The sequence below is a fragment of the Hibiscus syriacus genome, unplaced genomic scaffold (genome assembly GCF_006381635.1).
Source record: "Hibiscus syriacus cultivar Baekdansim isolate YM2019G1 unplaced genomic scaffold, ASM638163v2 tig00013142_pilon, whole genome shotgun sequence".
NCBI lineage: Eukaryota > Viridiplantae > Streptophyta > Magnoliopsida > Malvales > Malvaceae > Hibiscus > Hibiscus syriacus.
Genome location: NW_024062297.1, coordinates 282,203 through 302,700, shown reverse-complemented (window position 1 = coordinate 302,700; position 20,498 = coordinate 282,203). Strand labels below are relative to the sequence as shown.

The window sequence follows — 20,498 nt, the reverse complement described above, 5'->3', positions numbered from 1 at the left end:
ATCATAATAATTAGTTAATATTGTTTACATCAATACTATTATTTAAATATTATTTTTTACAATTTTATAAATAAAATATTTAGTATAATATGTTTTATTAAAATAATAAATATTATTGATTATATTAATCTCTTATTTAAATAAGTATATTATATTATCATTAAAAACATTAATATATATAGGTTAAATTTATCATTTCCTTTTAAACTATATATTATGTATCGAATTACCTCTTAAAGTTTAAATTGCTACTTATTTGTCCTAAACTATTAAATTTATTTAAAAAAAATTAAGCGTAAATTATATATTTCCAGTTTGATTTGATTTATTTTTAAAATTTGTAATATATAAGAATTCAATTAAATATTTTCTAAGAGTTAATTACCTCATATGTCCCTAGATTATTACTCTCATTTTAAATTGGTCCTTAAACTTTTGAGTATTCTAATTTTATCCTTAAACTATGAGACTTATTCTAAATTAGTCCTTAAACTTTTGAACATTCCAATTTCATTCCAAACTATGACCCTTATTCTAAATTGATCCCTAAAGTTTTGCAATTTCATTCCCAAATTCGTCCAAATATGTAATTAATTTTAACCATAGTTTAACCTAAACTTTATTTTTTTCAAACATAAAATAATATAAAATGGAATGTGATTAGTATGTACATATAATTTGGGATGAAATTGAAATGTTGAATATGTTTGGGGATCAATTTAGAATGAAGGTTACGATTTAAGGATGAATCTAAAATATTCGAAAGTTTAAAAACTAATTTAGAATGAAGGATATAATTTAAGGATGAATCTAAAATATTCAAAAGATTAAGGATTAATTTAAAATATAGATAAAATTTAAATGTTTTAAAGGTTAAAAATCAATTTGAAATGAGAACTATAATTTAAGGATGTATGACGTAATTAACTCATTTTCTATAGCTTACGCTACAAACGTGTTATGAAAAGGCAAACCATTCCCCCTTTGGAAAAAATGTAATTTTAATTTCCTTTTATTACGCTATTTTACTCCCTTATTATATGTTATTTTCTATAAAAACAGTTTCTGTTTTCACATTTCTCCAGTCTGTCTTCGAATAAAACGTCCGCTTCTCCTGCTGTATGCATACGGCAATCGGTCAAAGTTTTGGCTTTTCCTTGAAAACCCTAATTCCCCACCATTCTCCCAAATCAATACCCTGAAATATGGTTTTTGTTAGGTACCGGATCGAATAATCAGGCTGGAGTGAGGCACTATTTCGATCATCGCCATGTTTGAAGCTCATGTAAGCTTCTATTATTTTGTTTTCCTTTTGATTACATTTCTTTCTCGATTGAATTAGTGATTTATTTACTTTGTTTATATAGCATCATAAGTTTTTGGAAGCCTATAAATTTTGTCAGCAATCATATTTTTATAGGTTGGTGAGTATGTATGTTAATGATTTAGATCGGAGGAATCTAATTTATGGGGTTTATCTTAAGAAAAATAGTTTTTACAGTGATATGTGGTTGCGAGGTTATCATCACACAGGGCGTTATAATAGCAGTGTACATAATAAGAGAAGAGAAGAGTGACGAAACATACTTAAATTAGGCATAAATTTATAAAGTTTTCCAGTCGGAATGTTTGTTTCTAAATGATATCAATGTATCCGATTTAAGTAACTTGGTTAAGGATATGTGGGATTTTGGTTTTTATTTGATGTCTGGGTTCTTTCATTTAATCATCATATTTCCTCGAGATATTTATTTACTTTTGTAACTGTTGAGCCTTTGAGATTATATTTTTTTATTACTTGTAATCGATCTTCTAGACAATTAATCCTTTCTGCAAGTATCCTGTGTTTACCCATTTCTTCTGGGGCTTCTGAATTTGTTCATATTGTTCTATGTTAATAGGTTCTGCATTTGCTTCGAAGATACTTGGGGGAGTATGTTCATGGTCTCTCATTAGAGACTTTAAAGATCAGTGTTTGGAAAGGTTTCTTCTGCAATATTATTTGATATTGTTTTCTTTTCTTGCTGATCTTTTTTATCATCTGTTTGAGCTACGATTGTTAAATGAAGCTTTTTATGAAAGCAGCTTGGGACATGAACATGCTGTCACCTTCTTTTTACAAATTTTCCTTTTTTTTACAGGTGACGTTGTCCTCAAAAATTTAAATTTGAAGGCAGAGGCCCTAAACTCTTTAAATCTTCCAGTTACTGTCAAAGCTGGTTTTGTGGGCACCATAACTCTAAAGGTGACTGTTTTTCAATAGTATATGTTTTATTTTCTATTTTTTTATAAGAGTTATAGGCCTCGTTAAAAACCCCTTTCATGATTAATGGGGCTTGTAAAGAAACTCCTTAATCAGCGGAAGGAAGAAAAGAGTGCCTTAAAATTTCATTAATAACAAGATAAGATACATAACAATTACAACACCTAGAAAGTTCCCTTACATAAAAAACTTAAACCCAAAAAACAGCCCTTAACATCAACACTGAACTCCGCCTATTCCAGCCTTAGCTAAGGCATCAGCCTCTAAGTTAGCTATCCTAGCAACCCATCTAACCACACCCTCAAAATCTTTGAGCCTATTAACGATGTCTTTTACAATAAAAGCTTACACATCTGTAAATAGTTCAACATTCTTGATCCAGTCCACTGCCACCTTACTATCACTCTCAATAATCAAATGATCCTTAACAAGCCCTCGAAAAGAGACAAAGAAAAGTAAACCCTATTAGGTTTATTTCTGTCACTTCTTCCATTGGACAGCTTGGAAAAATAATTCCTTTTTTGATATGATAGTTTTTAATTGTACTTGGACAAAAAACGTTTTTTCCCTCTTTTGAAATGTGTTTTTTGTTCTGATTATTAATGTTCTTATTCTTCTTTTGGATTTTTTATGTTGTAGGTTCCTTGGAACAGATTAGGTAAAGAACCTGTAATTGTTCTTATTGATCGTGTATTTGTTCTTGCTCACCCAGTTCTTGATGGCCGGACTCTCAAGGTAGAATGATTTTCTATTTGAAGAGAGGGAATTTCATTTTAATTTTCTTCTACTTTGATTTGGGATCTTATTTCAATTTTGTATAGGAGGATGATAGGGAGAAACTTCTTGAAGCTAAGATTCAACAAATTGAGGTAAACCTTTAGCATTCTATCAGATATGATCTTCATCTTATAGAATGTTTGCATGCTATTATTTTGATTCCTTCGAGTATATTCTTGTTGAAAATGTACTGATTGGGAAATTGTACTGGTTATATCACACAAGCATTTTTGTACTGGTTATATCAAATGCTTAAAACGCTCACGAATTTGTGATGTTTCCTGTATTTATAGCAGATTAGGTATTCCTGAACTAATTATTCTATTCCTGCTTGATTGTTGTGCAATCATGTAGAGTTGTGTGCTCAAAAAGTTATATCACACAAGCATTTTTGTAACTTGTTGGTGTAGAAATCAGTAGAGAATGTAATTCTCAGATATTTTATTGATTAGTAGAGAGGGGTATATATACAACCCTAATCATGCTAAACTAGGTAGCATAATAATCACCCTAAGAATCTGCCTAATAATCAGCCTAACAATTAGCCTAAGATTCTGTAACAGTTGGCATGCTATATATTTTGAATTTTAGTCATGCATGATGCATGAGTACATGATATTTTACACTTATTCTATTGCCTGCAGGAGACAGAATCTGCAACTATTGAAGCAATATCTGGGTCAAAGGAGGGAAATGTATGGCTATGGATGCTAAAAATGTTTTACTTTCTCCCAATACTCTTTTGTTTTGTTTTTATTATTGATTAATGTACTTTGAAATACATTTGAGGCTATTGCCTACTTTTTGTATTGCTAATAGTTACTTTTATGTTCTCCCTACTAAAATCTTGATGGATGGATCTTGATATGTTAATTGTGTTACACATATATCCTTCATTAGTTAATGCTAGTTTGACTAATTTGATTATGTTTTGTTTCTTCTACCAGTTTATGATATTGGAGAAATTGTTGCTTTTTGCAAATTTTAGTCACTCATTGTTAGCTCTTTCTTTCCCCCTCCTGTTTGAGTTGTGTTTGCAGCTTGCTGGAAATTCGTGGCTTGGTTCTCTGATTTCTACAATTATTGGAAACTTGAAGATAACTATTAGTAATGTACATATCAGATATGAGGATTGCATCAGGTGGGGATCATGTGCTTTTTTTTATGGTTTAAATTCTGCCTGTTTTTGGATTTGTAGTTTTTGTAAGCTAAGATAGTGTTTCCTTCTAACTCTCAAATGCATATTTTTCTTTCTTTACTGACTGGTTTGCTTTTGTATAAATGGGCTGTAACATTGTAGCAATCCTGGCCTTCCATTTGCTTCTGGTGTTACACTGGCTAAGCTTGCTGCTGTTACAATGGATGAGCAAGGAAATGAGACCTTTGATACCAGTGGTGCTTTAGATAAGTTGCTTAAGGTTAGCTCTTTTTTTATTTTCCTGCCCTATTAACATATTCGACCGTCCTTAGAAACATTTGAGAAGGGTATAAATAATTTGATAAAACATGTCAATGGTAAAACACTACGGTTGTTTCTTGAAATAGAGGGTATTTCATCCAAATAGTGTGGCATGAAGTTGCATCTCAAACTTTGGGAATGGTGATTATTATGTTTGGTAACTGGTTGAATTGTTTCTCCTTGTTTTGAAGTTCTGAATTATTCTCAGAATTCCTCAAGAGAGGAACATGTTTGAATAAACATCATTCCAGTTTGTTAAAGGGTAATCTACTTTACTAGTCATGATGGTAAAAGTTTCAGTTTTTGATGTTTCTAATTTTGTCTTGCATGCATGACTAGGACTTTGCCTTGAATTCAAATGCGTTGAAACAAATATATGAATCAATTAATATATGATATGCCCCCCTAAGTTGTGAGATTAAATGCATTTTTATTTATTTATTTTGATAGGAATAAGGCCTCGTTAAAACCCCCCTTCATAACTATTAAGTTTAGTAGAACTCCATAGTCATTGGAAGGGGGAAAACAGTGCCCAGAATTTTATTGCCAAACATAAGAAATACAACCAAAACCAAACATAAACAATACAAAGACATCCATTACAACAACCCACCACCCCCTTACTCACCTATACAAAAACCTGTCCTCACACTATCCTATTCCTGATTTAGCTAAACAATCAGCTTCCCCATTAATACATCTGTTAACATGCCTAGTTATAACATTAAAATGCAACACAATCTTCTGAATAACTCTGACCAAATCAACATAGGGAACCGGGCAAAGATCCGAGTTGTTGATCCCCATTTTTATGATTATTTAGTATAAGAAATATAGTTTCAATGAGGATGATATGTTTCTTTTTGAATGTAGACTTTAGTTAACCTTCATTGTAATAGAAATTCATCTGTAAATTATGGGGCTGGACAATCATGAGATGATGTGAATTTTTTTTTCATGAGATGATGTGAATTTATTTTTCTTTTATAGTTTTCTTTAGAATTCTTGCAACTCAATTTATCCCTTTGTTGGTTTGTCGTAATTGCTGCTGCTGCTGCTTTTTGTTTTTGAGTGACAAGAAAAATATGATTCACTAATGCTTGTGAAGTTTATTCTCAGTCTTTGCAACTGGAGAGGCTTGCTGTGTATCATGATTCAGATAAGCCGCCTTGGAAGATGGAGAAGAAATGGGAGGATCTTAGTCCCAAAGAATGGATTGAGGTTTGGCTCTTGTGTGGCATCATAATCTCATTCACTTCCATAGTTTCATAATTTTCATTGTGGTAATATGATGAAGGTTAACTGAAAAAAAATTTAAATGTCTCATCTTCTTGCTCAATTGTTGTTAATCCAGGTATTTGAAGATGGTATAAATGAACCAGCTGCTGACTGTGTAGTAGTGTCTAAGTGGGCAATGAATCGTAATTACATGGTGTCACCAATCAATGGAATACTTAAGTATCATCGGCTTGGAAATCAAGAAAGAAATGATCCAGATATTCCTTTTGAGAAGGCTTCTCTTGTCCTAAGTGATGTCTCCTTAACTATCACTGAGGTCCTATACTTTAACTTTTTCCCGTATATATATATATTTAATTTCTATTTCTTGAATAAGATGGATTTAAGGTTTTGTTTCCTTTGCATTGTCAATCAAGAAATAATGAGAAAGGGAAATGATTCTTCTACTCGATCTTGAAATTGGCCTTCTCCCCTTGAAATTGACCTTCTTCCCCTTTTACAGGCACAATATCATGATTGGATAAAACTTTTAGAAGTTATTTCAAGATATAGGACATATATTGAAATTTCCTATTTAAGACCCGTGGTGCCAGTTTCAAAGGAGTCTTATTTCTTATGGTGGCATTATGCTGCTCAGGCTACACTGCAACAGAGGAAAATGTGGTATAAACTACAGAGTAATCATTTATAAATATTTGCATTTAATAATTATTCTAGGAGTACCTCTTGTTTGATAATCTGAATATTTGTCTTGAAGTTAACCTTTTTCTTTGTTATCTGTTGCTTCTCTTTCTCATCTGCTGTTTGAGTAAATGTTTTCCCCATTAAAATGTTTCTTTGTTTCAGCTATCGGTTCTCTTGGGATCGAATTTTGCTTATGTGCAAGCTTCGTCGGCATTATGTTCACTTGTATGCCAGTTTGCTGCAACAGTCATCAAGTGTTGACAAGTCAGAAGTTAGAGAAATTGAGAAGGATCTTGACTCAAAAGTAATTCTGCTATGGAGGTAAGAATGCTTAGCTTTGCCTAAACTCTGTGCTCTCTCTCTCTGAAATGAAGTAAAACTTGTTCATTACTGAGACAATGATCTGCATGTTGCACGCCCCAATCTTTCTCTAGTTTTGAAGGGGAAAAACATGGTTTAGTTGAGTTGCTGTTTTGTTTGGTAATTATTACAAAAACTTATCTAAGCTCAACTGGCAAGTGGCAACTAGACAGGGTTTCTTATTGCGATCGAGCATGATCATGCATTATCAGGGGCAAATCCTCAAGGAATTTTTTTTTTGGGGGGGGGGGTGAGACCTTGGAGAAATTAATGAATAGAAATTAATGAATAATTGTAAAAACACAATTCTAGTCCCTTCAAAATTTAATTAGTTCAAATATTAGCCCTTCAATTAATGGGAAGTTTCATTTTTGGCCCCTCTCAAGAATTAATAATTCAATTGAAGACATTTTAAATCAATTTTTTTACCTCTGCCCACCCTAAAAAAAAACTCAGTCCCCAAGCAAAAATTCGTAGTTTTTCCCTTTTGCATAATTTAAGTAATTATTGCATGAAGTTATTAGCCTTGGAGGCTGATAACTTTAGGTTTGTTTTAGGTAAATTAAATTTTGATGTCCTATATTTGGTGTATGACGTAAGTAGTATTGGCCCCTCTCAAGAATTAATAATTCAATTGAAAACATTTTAAATCAAATTATTTTTACCTCTGCCCACCCCCAAAAAAATTCTCAGTCCCCAAGCAAAAATTCCTAGCAGTGCATTATCCAAGTAATTATTGCATGAAGTTTTTAGTCTTGGAGGCTGATAACTTTGGGGTTGTTTTAGGTAAATTAGTTTTTGAAGTCCTATACTCGGTGTATGATGTAAGTAGTAACTGCTGCTATCAATGATGAACTATGCTCAAGTTCTTATTGCTTAAAATTAGATGATAGTGAAACCAACAGTCATGTTTTCTGCAGTGAAAGTTGGACATAACGACATTCACTATGTTTCAGTGCATGTCCTACCATAATATGAATATGCATTTGAAATGGGTGGACATATGTTGGATGCCTCCAGATGCACCAGGAATGTTTTAAAAAATGATTTTAGACCAAGGACTGGTATGGCCAGTCAAGCTACAGAATCTGTCATGGTTTACCAAAGGGAGAGAGATGCACAATTATCAGTTTTTTCTGTTGGCCATAATTTTTCTTTATGTTCAATACTTGAATGATTAGGAATTGTTGTATTACCATATGTTAAGGGTTGCAGCAGGATTCGTTTTCCGAAAGGATTGGGGGGGGGTGGGTCCTCCTATTCTTTCAGAGCTATTGGCTATAAAAAGAGGACTGATGTATATTGAGGAGAAATCTTTGGTTTCATTTCCAAGGGTCATCTTGGAATCAGATTCCCTTAATGCACTGAAATGGATTAAAAATCCGGGTGTATGTACTCCTATGTTCCAGCCGTTGGTGAAAGACATTGCTGCATTAGTGGAGAGTAGAGGGGTAATTGTTAGGCATATTTTGAGAGCTGCTAATTGTGAAGCGAATAAACTAGCTAAAGAAGGAATAGGATGAATATTAGATTATTGACTAGGTTGCACAATTTTTGAGCTGGTTATTTATGTTATGTGTTTGGTTTAAGTTTTATGTTGTAACAGAACTTCGTAGGATGGATATGTATTATTCTGGTATTAATGAATTTTTAGGCACTCTTTTCCTCCTTCTATGCCCTTCATGTTATTGTTGTAACATGGAGGTTAAGAAGAGGGTTTTTAACGAGGCCTATCCAATTTCTATAAAAAAAAAAGTGGTCAAGGATGTTAATGTACTATTCATAGTTCAACAATTTCTTTCTTCACTGGTCAAATGTTCCTTCATTTTTCATTTCTATTTGGACCAATTAGGTTACTTGCACATGCGAAGGTTGAATCTGTAAAGTCAAAGGAAGCAGCTGAACAGAGAAGGCTTAAGAAGAAAAGTTGGTTTTCATCGATTTGGTATGTGGAAATAAATATGAGAAGGTTATATGTTAGTTTTTGTTATCATCTTGTTTTGAGCTTTCCCTCCAAACTTTAACTTTTGCAAATTCGATTCACCTTTAATTTCAGGCAAACACAATCTGAAGATGTGTCTGATGGGGATGCTTTGGGTGAATCACAGTTAACAGAGGAAGGGTTGAGTAAAGAAGAGTGGCAGGCAATCAATAAGTTACTCAGTTACCAGCCTGATGAGGATTTGATGTCACATTCTGGGAAGGAATTGCAAAGCATGATCCGCTTTATGGTAACTGTATCTATAAGTCAAGCTGCTGCGAGGATTATCGATAAAAACCAGACAGAGATACTTTGCGGTAGATTTGAACAACTTCATGTGTCTGCTAAGTTTAAACACCGCAGTACCCATTGTGATGTAAGGTTAAGATTCTATGGTGTGTCAGCCCCTGAAGGTTCACTTGCTCAGGTTTGTTTGAGTAGCATGTTTGAGCTGTTTCTTTCTGAGATGTCCTTTGTTGATGATAACTAAAGGCTTCGAACTAAAATGAATACCATGGAGTTTATACGTATATCAACCTACTTTTCTAATTTTTAAGATAGCTTTAATGGATTCAAACTGTATGTTATTGCCAGATTGGATGATATATACATACATACATATAATATGTGTGTTTCCTTATGTCGGATTTTTTCTGCAGAGTGTCTGCAGTGAGCAAAAGGTGAATGCATTAACCGCTAGTTTTGTCCACTCACCGGTAGGAGAGAATGTTGATTGGAGGTTGTCAGCTACAATTTCCCCCTGTTATGTTATGGTAATTTCATTGATCCTAGAAGGAAAAGGAGATGACTGGGTCTGCATCAATTTACAAATGGGGATTCATCCTGACTTGCTTTTTCTGTCTTGTACCATTGATTGTATATTTCTGATCAGTAACCATAATAATGCTTTTTTAATGATGCCCAAAATTGGTTCCAAGAATTTTCATTGGGGGTGGGGGACAACTAGTATGAGGTAGTAATAATCCCATAGATCCATAAAATTTCTCATCTTGGTTTGAGGAAAGACAATTAATGAAAACTTGGTTGAGGAGTGACATAGTTTATGTTCAAATCCCGTTGGAGGTAATGGAACAAACTTTTTATCTCCTTTTGAGGCCTTCTCTGGAGGTCCTTAGTTTCCTAGCATGCCAATGTCATTCTAATTCTGGTTGAAAGTACCTAGTTCCTGGTCTAAGGTATGAGTGTGGGGTGGCAAAATTTATTGTCAATTTTTTGCACCCCCTGGCCTGATGTTTTATTATATGCTGTAGTATTTTTTCTATTGGGATGGTCCATTATTAGCACTTTAGTTGTGAATGCATTTGGCAAGTGGTCCTTTATTTACTTTTTCTGCCTTTTTTAGTTCGTTTTGTCATCTCTTAGCACATAAAGCTTGATAACTTCTTAAGCTTTTTTGCAGGTTTTGAAGGAAAGCTGTGATCGCTTTTTTGAGTTTTTGAAGAGAAGTAAGGCAGTTAGTCCAACTGTTGCTTTGGAAACTGCCACTGCATTGCAGGTAATGACATTAATAGAACTAGCATAAGAAAAACTAGGTGAAGGAATTTTTATGCAAGCATTGCAGCCCAAACATTGGCCCACTCTTTCTAATTAAATTTATATTAACTATAAAAGTAGGGGGATGTAATTTCAAAACAAATTCATAAAAAATGTTGAAGATTAATATTTTATCTTTTATTATATATATTTACTATGATATAATTTGAATTTTGGGCCAATTCACTGGGTTGGTGCCACTCACCAAACTCAGTTTGTCACTCTGTAGAATAATGATCTTAGAAACTATTTCCACTTTGTGCTGCTAATTATTTTAAACCATTGTTAGACAAAGATAGAAAAAGTGACGCGAAAAGCACAGGAGCAGTTTCAAACAGTGTTAGAGGAACAAAGCAGGTTAAATGATTGTTTCTACTATCAATTGTGCTCTTCATTTATCAGTTGTTTGATCATTTTATTAGTTTCTTTTTTACTTGATATTATGTTTTATTCTTTGTATCTCATTCAATATACCAATTGGAAGATGTACAATGGGCATTAGGCAGGTGATGCATTCTGGTGAAAAGACTTTAAGTTGAGAAACTTGTCTATGAAACCATTGTTTTCAAGGGTTTTCTTTTTTATGTAATTCATGTCGGTACAGGTCATGTTTCTGTTGGGGTTATATAATTTTCGGTCATAGTGATTCAGTTTGCTTTTGAATTTTGGTTCGTTTTGGTCCGATTCATTTAGGTTTGAGGCTTGTGTTTTTTGAGTCAAGTCATTACCGTTTTGATTACTTTGGGAGTTGGTTAGTTTAGGTGTGGGTTATTTTGGGTTACTTCCTTGGGTCACTTCGTGTTTGGGTTATTTGGGATTCAGGTTAAATGGATTTTGATTGTTGACTTTTTTTCTTTCAAATCGGGTTGAAAGGGTTTAGTTTTGGGTTGGTTGGGTCAATTTCTTGGTTTAAACTCAGAATTGACTGGTATATTCTTCAAGCAAGTCAGGCTAAGTTTCATATGATTGAAGTGAGAACCTAAATTGACGCATGGTTTGGTCAGTATGGACTTGGTATCAATTAAATATTTAGGGGACATTTAAGATGGCATGAAGTCGATATCATTGTATCTTGACAAAAATGATATTTAAATATAAAACATAATGAGTCCTGCAATGAAAAGGAAGATAGCTCGAGAATGAACCGGTCTTTTAATATCCCTCAAAAAGTGAAGAATAAAGAGTATCTCCATGTCTTTTGATATCTTTTCCTTGCAAACCTTGAGATGTAGGATGATTCTTAGTTTCTTTATTATTTATTGTCGTGATGGGTAAATAATTGAGGTTATGTTTTAGATACAATTCAGTCATTTTTACTTTGTTATGTCTTGTTTTCATGATTTGACCAGTATGGACCTGGTATTGATTGAATATTTTGGGGCATTTAAGATGGCATGAAGTCAATATCATTGTATCTTGACAAAAAGAATATTTAAATATAAAACAATATGAAACTAGTCTTGCAATGAAAAGTAAGATAACTCTAGAACAAACTGTTCATTTAATATCCCCCAAAAAGTGAAGAATAAGGAGATCCATGGCTTTTGATATCTTTTCCTTGCAAACCTTGAGACGTAAGATGATTCTTAGTTTTTTTATTATTTATTGTCGTGATGGGTAAATAATTGAGGTTATGTTTCAGATACAATTCAGACATTTTTAGTTTGTTATGTCTTGTTTTCATGATGTTAAGCTAGGGTGACGTGGTGCAGAAAAAAATAAAATATGGTAGAATTCAAATTGTTAACTTGGGAAATAGCTTTGAGTAACTATTTCTATGCTGTATTTTATTTTTGCTTCTATTTTCTAGTTTCAGCAAAGAGAAAAACATGGCAATTTTTTTAATGGTTATTTTCTTTTTGCTTTCTTTCTCAGATTTGCTCTGGACATTGATCTTGATGCTCCCAAAGTTAGGATTCCTCTGAGGAAACATGCGTCTTCCAAATATCAGAGCTATTTTCTTTTGGATTTTGGTCATTTTACATTGCATACCATGGTATGTGTATTAACTATTGACCTCTCAAATTTCCATTAATTAAAATTTATTTGCTTAAACAATTAATCATTATGGCAGGAGAGTCAGTCTGATGAACAGAGGCAGAATATATATTCTCGTGTGTACATATCTGGAAGGGATATTACTGCTTTTTTTGCAGATTGTGCTTCTGATTGCCAGAACTACACTTCTGGTGAACCAAGTTCTAGTAATCAATCAATCTTGATGTCTCCTGGGTTGGAGAAGTCTGGCAATTTCTATTCTCTCGTTGATAAGTGTGGAATGGAAGTAGTTGTTGATCAGGTATGATTTATTTATTTTTAGTTCTTATGCAACAATATCACTAGATTTTCATTTTGAAATTCTAGAACTCTCATCATTTCTACTTGTGTATTGGTATTGCAGATTAAATTTCCTCGCCGGGGTTACCCGTCAATGATTGTGTCTGTCCAAGTACCAAATCTTGGCATTCACTTCTCTCCAGCAAGATACTGCAAGCTTATAGAACTGTTGGACATATTATATGTTGCTATGGACCCCTGTGTTCAGCCTGCTGGTGTTGATTTGCAAGCTGGACTGACTCCTTGGAGTGTTGCAGATCTTGCTACTGATGCTAAAATCCTAGTTTGGCGGGTTTGCTCTTAACTCCATTGTTAAAGCTAGATCTATACTGGTACTTGACTGTATGCACTGATTTTAACCATAATTAACTTTGTTGGTTCAGGGTATTGGAAACTCTGTTGCTTCATGGCAGCCCTGTTTTGTTGTATTATCTGGATTCTATCTTTATGTATTGGAATCTGAAAAATCTCAGAACTATCAGCGGTACTTAAGGTGTGGGGCTTTCCTTTTCTCTTTGACTTTGTTACTTGGTTAATTGGTGTTAATCTGTAGGATGGTAGTTTTGCAGCCTCAATTTTCTTGAATTTACCTGATATCCTTTTTTTCTTTGATAGCCCCAATGCCATTTTTAGGAAATCTAATCTAAATGTTACTTTTGGAATCCTGCAGCATGGCTGGAAGACAAGTGCATGAGGTTCCATCAGAAAATATTAGTGGCTCCCCATTTTGTATTGTTGTGGGTCCAAGAGGAATGGACACTAAGAAGGTGGGCGATTTAGCATTGTAACTAATGACAAGTAATGTTTTTTTTTTTTGCAAGATACTTCATTAAACCGAACTAGAATAATCCCTGCCTCTCTGTTATAGTGTTGTCTGAAAGTACTATAGGTGTGTGTGTGTGTTTTTTTTCCTCCCTTTCTATATTTCGTGTGATGTTGTTTGGGAACTTTGGAACAAGATAGCAAGCTTTTGGGATATAGCCTTAGTCCTTCCAAAGGATCCACCTTCTTTGCTATGTTCTTGGGGTGAGCTGAGGGGGAAATCGTTGATTTGGAAATTTATCCCGGGAGTAGTATTTTGGTCGATTTGGAAAGCTAGGAATGCAATGGTGTTCGAAGGTTCCCCCTTGGATAGGATGTCTCTGTTTTTTATTGCTAGATTCAGGTTATCTAAATGGTTTCTAGCCAAGTATCCTAAGTTTCCTATTCAGGAGGATGTGCTGATTGGTGATCCATCTCTTGCAGATGGTATTAAAGCTCTCAACATTAACAATTTTCAAGTTTCTCGCTGGATTCCACCCCCTATGGATTTTTTGAAGATAAATGTCGATGGAGCTGTTAGACTAGATGGCTCAAATGGAGGTATAGGAGGTATTTTGAGAGACTGGAATAGTAATTCCCTTCTGACATTTTCAGAAAATGTAGGTCAGGGTCCCCCGCCGGTTGCTGAGTTAAAGGCTATTAAGAGAGGCATTGAAATCTATATGTCTTCTTGTTGGGTTAAGGTTGGAAGGTTGATTGTGGAAAGTGACTGTAAGTCGGCTGTGGAATGGGCCCATACCCCAGCTTTGGCCCCTGTTTTTATCCTCCCATAGTTAAAGAGATTTCATCTTTTATCTCGGACAGGGTGCACTCAATTAGACTGATTCCAAGGGTGTGTAATGGGGAGGCTAACAGGTTAGCAAAGATGGGAATTGGTTGATGTTTAGTCGTTTCCAGTGCGTTGTATCGTTTGAGTTTAGGTTTTTGGTTGTCTGTTGAGTAGCTTAGTCTGTTGTGTTTTTTCAGTATGGTGTTTATGTTAAATCTTATGAAATTTCGGAGGAGTAATAAAGTTTCTAAGGAACTCTTTTCCTCCTTTAATCAAGAAGGAGGTTTTTAAGGAGGCCTGTCATTCTTATCAAAAAAAAAAAATTCTTGAAGATTTTAATTAACACATTCATGTTGGGTTTTGATTGCTTTGAAAATCTTCTAGCTTGTTCATTCATGGTTATTAAACTCACAGATCCTAAGTTATCTATGGTAAGTACATTCTGAAATGCTTTGCAAGTTATCTCCCTTCCATTTATCAGTTTCCATGAAGTTCAAAAGTTTTAATATAAAGGTTCTTGCTACCTTCTTTTTCCCCTTAAACCTTCAGTATTTAACATGATAGCAAGAATCAACAATGATTAACGAATTCTATATCAAGAACTTTTTTTTTGATAGAAATTACAGGCCTCATTAAAAACCCCCTTCTTGATTAAAGGAATTCTTGGGAAAGTTCCTTAATCATTGGAGGGAGGAAAAGAGTGCCTTAGGATTTTATTGATCAGGGACTCATTACATAAAATACAACCAAGACACACTGTCAAAGCCATAAAAATTACAGAATATTTAAACAAAACTCCCTAAACGACCAAACCTTCCTTAAACAATAACAAAACTTTCCCAGCCCCTTCAGCCTCAATAGACCAAGAACCTGCTAGAAAACCTCTATGACACTTAATAATATTCAACCAATCCCCTATTTAGCTAGAGAATAAGCCTCACAATTGCAACTCCTCGGGATATGTCTAATAATGATTTCCCTCTCCAAGATTATGAAAGCAATTTTTTGAACCAACGAACTAAGAAAACGAGGAGATGTAGTCGGCAACAAAATCCAATCCACCACTGACTTACAATCACTTTCTATAATTAACCTTCCTTTCAATGCCCAATCCGTCGAAAGGAAGAAATCAATGCCTTTCTCAATGGCTTTCAGCTCAGCGAGTGTAGGGGGACCTGGACCAACAACGTGCGAGAAAGACCCTAGAATTTTACTATCCGAGTCTCTTAAAATGCCCCCAATACCCCCCAGCAGCCCATCCCCACTAACTGCCCCATCAACATTAACTTTAAAAAAATGAAGTGGAGGATAGAGTTTAATTCTACTGATAATTCTTAAAAAGGTTCATTGTATGTTGCCTTCATACGGCATTAAGGATTTGTGGTATATTTGCTTTTCTTTTTGGCTATCACAAAATAGTTTTATCAATAACTAGCACATATTTGGGTGGTAAAGATTAATTTATGAGTAGTATTTATGGAAAATAGATCTTAAAGAAAAATAAAACAATTAAAATCAGATGAACCTATATGTCATAAGATTACTATGCATTTATTGTGTGCTTCATAAAAGGAGACTGTCTATGGTAGTGAGTTCTTGTTTCTCTCGGTATTAGTGTGGATTCTTATATTGTATGTTGGATTATAAGATTAAATTATTTACTCATCATCTATTATGAGCTTATTATTAGACAGACAAGTTTTTTCCTACGAATAATGTCTAGAGTCACTTTGCTCCCTATTGGAGCAATCTTTGCAATTTCTAGTGGTTCAGAATGGGTGGTTTTCGTCGATAATCTCAGCATAAGGGTTTCTAGAAGAGCTATTTGGGAACTATTCAACCATCATGGTGATGTGAAGGTTTTCATTCCTTTATTAAACAGAAGGTCAAAGTACAAGTATTCTACTTTCGCCTTTGTTCATTTTGGTTGCCAGGAAGACATGGCAAATGCCATAGCGAAGGTTAACAATACGATGATCGATCAGAAAAGGGTTTCAGTTAGTGTAGCAAAGTTCGCGAAAAAGGATTCTGGAGCAAGTCGTGGGTTGGCAGTTGGAAGGTCAAGGAATAACTTGAACGTGCAGATTAGGAACGCCGACAACAAAAGGGAGTTTTTCAACAAGTTTAACGATAAAGGGTCATATAAAGAAGCATTGACAACAGAAGGGAGTTTTTCATCAAGTTTATCGATGGAAGGTCATATAAAGAAGCATTGACAAGTCCTTTCTCCTCAAGGTCTTGTCATGAATGCCAACCAGTAAACCCCACCGACTCGCCAAAGTTGTGAAGAAGGTTTCATGCTAACAATTTAAAGGAACTCCGCTTAGCTCAACAGAGCAATATGCCATTGGAACACAAATCTCCATCACCAGCCGATTAGTCCATTCAAACCAGTAAGATAATTCATCTTTTTTGTTCTGCCACGCCTCCTTCAAGCTCTCCTCCGAGGAGAAAATTATTATGCAAGAGTTCCATGCATAACCTTGAGGAGAAAAGACTTGTCAATGCTTCTTTATATGACCTTTGGGGCCCACTGGTATGTGTGATCCACAATAGTGAGACGAGAGGCCTGAAGAATGAAAAGGTTGAGGCTGCAATTAATTTAATCATAGAGGGTAGATTGGGCCAACTTCTAAGGAGCAGTTGTTGGGAGGGGATATTAATGTGGGTGATTATATCAACTCTTTGGAAGAGAAATGGTATTTTTCAGACAACTGGTGCTCTTGTGATAGAAAACGTGGATCACTTGGACACGGGGATAAGGTAGATGGTGCGAGTATGAGTCAGAACAACTCTTTGGAAGATTTAGGAGATGAAAGTGATATTAGCGAAGACGGTGATATTAATCTTCAGGTTTCAACAGAGAATCAAATTCAAATAATTCCTTTTGAAGGGAGACCATCGGGAGATGATTGATTTTTTAAAGTCCGTGGGAAAGATACTAGAAGAAATAGAAGAATGATGATAAGGGATGCACTAGACCAGGTCAGTACTTCTACTGTTTCTTCCTTTTCCTTCTCGGTGTACTTGGAGGAAGCCTTGGCTACATGGGAAATTAGTAAGTTGCTGGGAATCTCTTTTAAGGATGGGAAGAAGGCTTTTCTGGAGAAAATAAACAACCTTGAGAAAGGGTCGGGAGGAGATAGGGAAAAATAATCCCCTAGTGTCTTTTAGTAGGGTTTTCTTGTTATTTTTCATAATGCCAAAATTATCCATCGTCACTTGGAATATAAGGGGCCTGGGAAGAAAAGAGAAACGTGCAGTACAGAGCTTGTTATCTAAGAAGAATCCGTCCTCTCTCTTTTTACAAGAAATCAAGGTTGACATTTCACTGCAATCTGTCTTAAGAAGAATTGGGGGAAAGAATCTACAGGGTTACGTGTTTTCTCCAGCTGAAGGATTGGCAAGAAGGTTGCTGAGTTGTTGGGATGAAAATATTTTTGAAGTCAAAGAACAATTTGTAAACAAAAGCTTCATTGCCATTTTTGGGCAATTTAGAGAGAACCAATTCAATTGTGGTTTCATCAATGTGTACGGGCCGACTATGGAGGATGAGAAATAAGTTTTTTTTGAAAAGTTATCTTTCTACCTGGGTAGTTAGAGGATTCCTTTATGTGTGTGTGGTGATTTCAATGTGTACTTATCTCAAGAAGAGAAAGAAGGCATATCTCAAAATTGGAATTCGATGGAGCTTTTTAGGTCCTTCATTCATTAATTAGGTCTTATGGACCTTCTTCTAATCGGGGGAAATTTCACATGGTGTAATAACTTGGAGATCCCAACTTTTGTAAGGCTTGACATGTTCTTGGTTGATGTAAATTTTATGATTGCTTTCCCAGATATCACTCAGTATCTTCTCCCAAAATCAATCTCAGACCACAATGTTGTTTTACTTAGAATGGTGGTGTCAATTGGGGTAAGGGACCTTTTAAATTTTTAATTACTTAATGGAGGACGAGAGTTTTGAAGAGATGGTGCAATCGACAATCATAGATCATAAAAGAAAAAAAAAAGAAAAGAGCAAGAATTTTAAGCACCTTGAGAAGAACTAAAGCAGCCATAAAAGATTGATATGGAAATAGAGATATGCAACCGGTTGATTAAATTTCTGTTGTAGAGGGGAAAATACACAATCTGGAATGAGAAGTATAAAAGAATCTTGATTCGTCTGGTATAGTCACTTTATTGGCTGAACTGAGGAAGGAATTATGGAGACTGTACAAAATTGAGAGCAAATTTGGTACCAAAAATCTAGATCTAAATGGGTGAAAGGAGATCGAAATTCCAGATTCTTCCATATATGTGCATCTAATAGAAAGAGAACGACTTCTATGGTTGCTCTGAGGGTAAAGGGTAATCCCATTCAAGAACCTTCACTCATTAAGGCAAGTGTTCGAGATCAATTTTTTTGAGATTTATAATTCTAGATCGACTTCGAAAGTAGAAGATATGGAGCTGAATTTCGCCAAAATTACCTTGGAACAGTGCCTATTGTTGGAAAAGGAATTATCGGAGGAAGAAATATGGGAAGCTATTAATTCTTGTGATAGCAACAAAGCTCCAGGGCCAGATGGTTTGAATATAGGGTTTTTAAAAAGTTTTGGTCATTCCTTAAAGAATTCATAACGAAATTCTTTAAGAATTTTTTCTCGAGAAAAGCTTGGGAGCATGGACTCAACCATACTTTCATTACTCTCATCCCGAAGAGATCTAATCCAGAAAGTCTAGATTACTACAGACACATCAGTTTGGATGGAGGAATGTATAAGATACTCTCGGAGTGTCTCTCAAGAAGGTTAAGAATTTGTATTAGCGATATAATCAATCCCTCCCAATTCGCTTTCATTCCAGGTCGTCAAATTCTGGATTGCTCTTTCATTGCCAATGAAGGGAAGGTTATTGGAGGAAAAAAGTCCTCAAGGGAGTTGTGTTCAAGATGGATTTTAGGAAGGCTTATGACACAATGAATTGGTAAATTTTGCTCAAAGTTATGGAGAAAATGGGCTTTGGGTGAGATGACGTAGTTGGATGAGTAAATGTGTTTCTTCGACTTCTGTCTCGATTTTGGTAAATGGTGTCCCTACTGAGGAATTTCCAATGGCTAAGGGACTTAGACAGGGATGCTCTCTCTCTCCATTGCTCTTTAATTTGATTGGGGAAATCCTTATTTTATTTCTATTGAAGGCAGATTCTATTGGGGTGTTTTGTGGTTTGAATATTGGCGGGAATGAGGGATCCTTTAAACTGTCGCATATGTAATTTGCAGACGATCTCATAATTTTCTGCAATGCTTCGTAGATTCAGATTAGAAATGTGAAAAGAGTATTACATGTTTTCGAAATTATGCTCCAAAAGCAAATTATTTGGTATTAATACAAGCGAAGAAGAGGTGAAAGATTGGGCGTCTTCTATCGGCGTGCAGTTGGTACCTTTTTGTCTGATTACCTTGGTCTTCCGCTTGAAGCTAAGAGAAATTCAACAATTTTTTTGGAACATGTCATTCAGAAATTTTACAGTAAACTTGCTGGTTGGAAGGCAACATCTCTCTCTTTGGCTGGAAAACTGGTTCTGCTAAATGTTGTTTTATGTTCTCTCCCAACTTATTTCTCAATTTTTGAGATCCCATCCAGTGTGAACAAGAAGCTTAATTCCATAATGGCAAGATTCTTATAGAGGGAGGAATCAGAAAGGAATAAGATACATTGGGTAAATTGGATGACTGTATGCAAATCTAAAGCAAATGGAGGTCTAGGAGTGAGAGATCTCAATTTAATGAATAGAACCCTTTTAGGGAAATGGTCTTGGAAGTTTGCAAATGAAAAGGACTCTGAGTGGAGGAGGTTGATTTGTAGTAAATACAATTTAGATAAAAGTTCGTTGCTACTCGATAATCGAATACCAACTCAGGCTTCCTGGATTTGAGATCTGTGTTGAATAATCATTTTAAAAATGATTCTTTTGGCTCCAGATTTTGCAACCATTTTCAAATCAGGTTGGAAAATGGCAAGAATATTAGTTTTTGGCATGACATTTGGGTTATGGGACCCCCTCAAAGAATTTTTCCCTAGGCTATTTGCCCTCTCTACTAATCAAAATGGAAGGATACTGGAGTTTGGTGAATTTGGAGCTTCTATCTAGTTTTGGCTTGTAAAGATGAGAAGGAATTTGAGTGATTGAGAGTTAGATCAGTGGGTCAAATTGTTGGTAACAATTAATAATATAAGTCTTGTGGAAAATTCGAGAGATGGTCTAA

The 20,498-nt window shown here is 34.9% G+C and overlaps 1 protein-coding gene across 1 annotated transcript in view; it reads left to right on the top strand.

Annotated features, from left to right (window-relative positions):
- Window positions 1-1,103: 1,103 nt before the first annotated feature.
- The window catches only part of LOC120205810, a 61,955-nt gene continuing 42,560 nt past the window's right edge, over window positions 1,104-20,498 (top strand). The window contains 22 exon segments of the mRNA XM_039205607.1: window positions 1,104-1,285; window positions 1,902-1,983; window positions 2,142-2,245; window positions 2,903-2,998; window positions 3,085-3,132; window positions 3,685-3,735; window positions 4,081-4,181; window positions 4,341-4,458; window positions 5,619-5,720; window positions 5,854-6,054; window positions 6,241-6,401; window positions 6,585-6,743; window positions 8,635-8,727; window positions 8,839-9,190; window positions 9,423-9,536; window positions 10,184-10,279; window positions 10,607-10,674; window positions 12,193-12,313; window positions 12,392-12,616; window positions 12,719-12,946; window positions 13,038-13,147; window positions 13,325-13,421. Coding sequence (XP_039061538.1) covers window positions 1,271-1,285; window positions 1,902-1,983; window positions 2,142-2,245; window positions 2,903-2,998; window positions 3,085-3,132; window positions 3,685-3,735; window positions 4,081-4,181; window positions 4,341-4,458; window positions 5,619-5,720; window positions 5,854-6,054; window positions 6,241-6,401; window positions 6,585-6,743; window positions 8,635-8,727; window positions 8,839-9,190; window positions 9,423-9,536; window positions 10,184-10,279; window positions 10,607-10,674; window positions 12,193-12,313; window positions 12,392-12,616; window positions 12,719-12,946; window positions 13,038-13,147; window positions 13,325-13,421 — 2,742 coding nt within the window. The 5' untranslated portion in view covers window positions 1,104-1,270.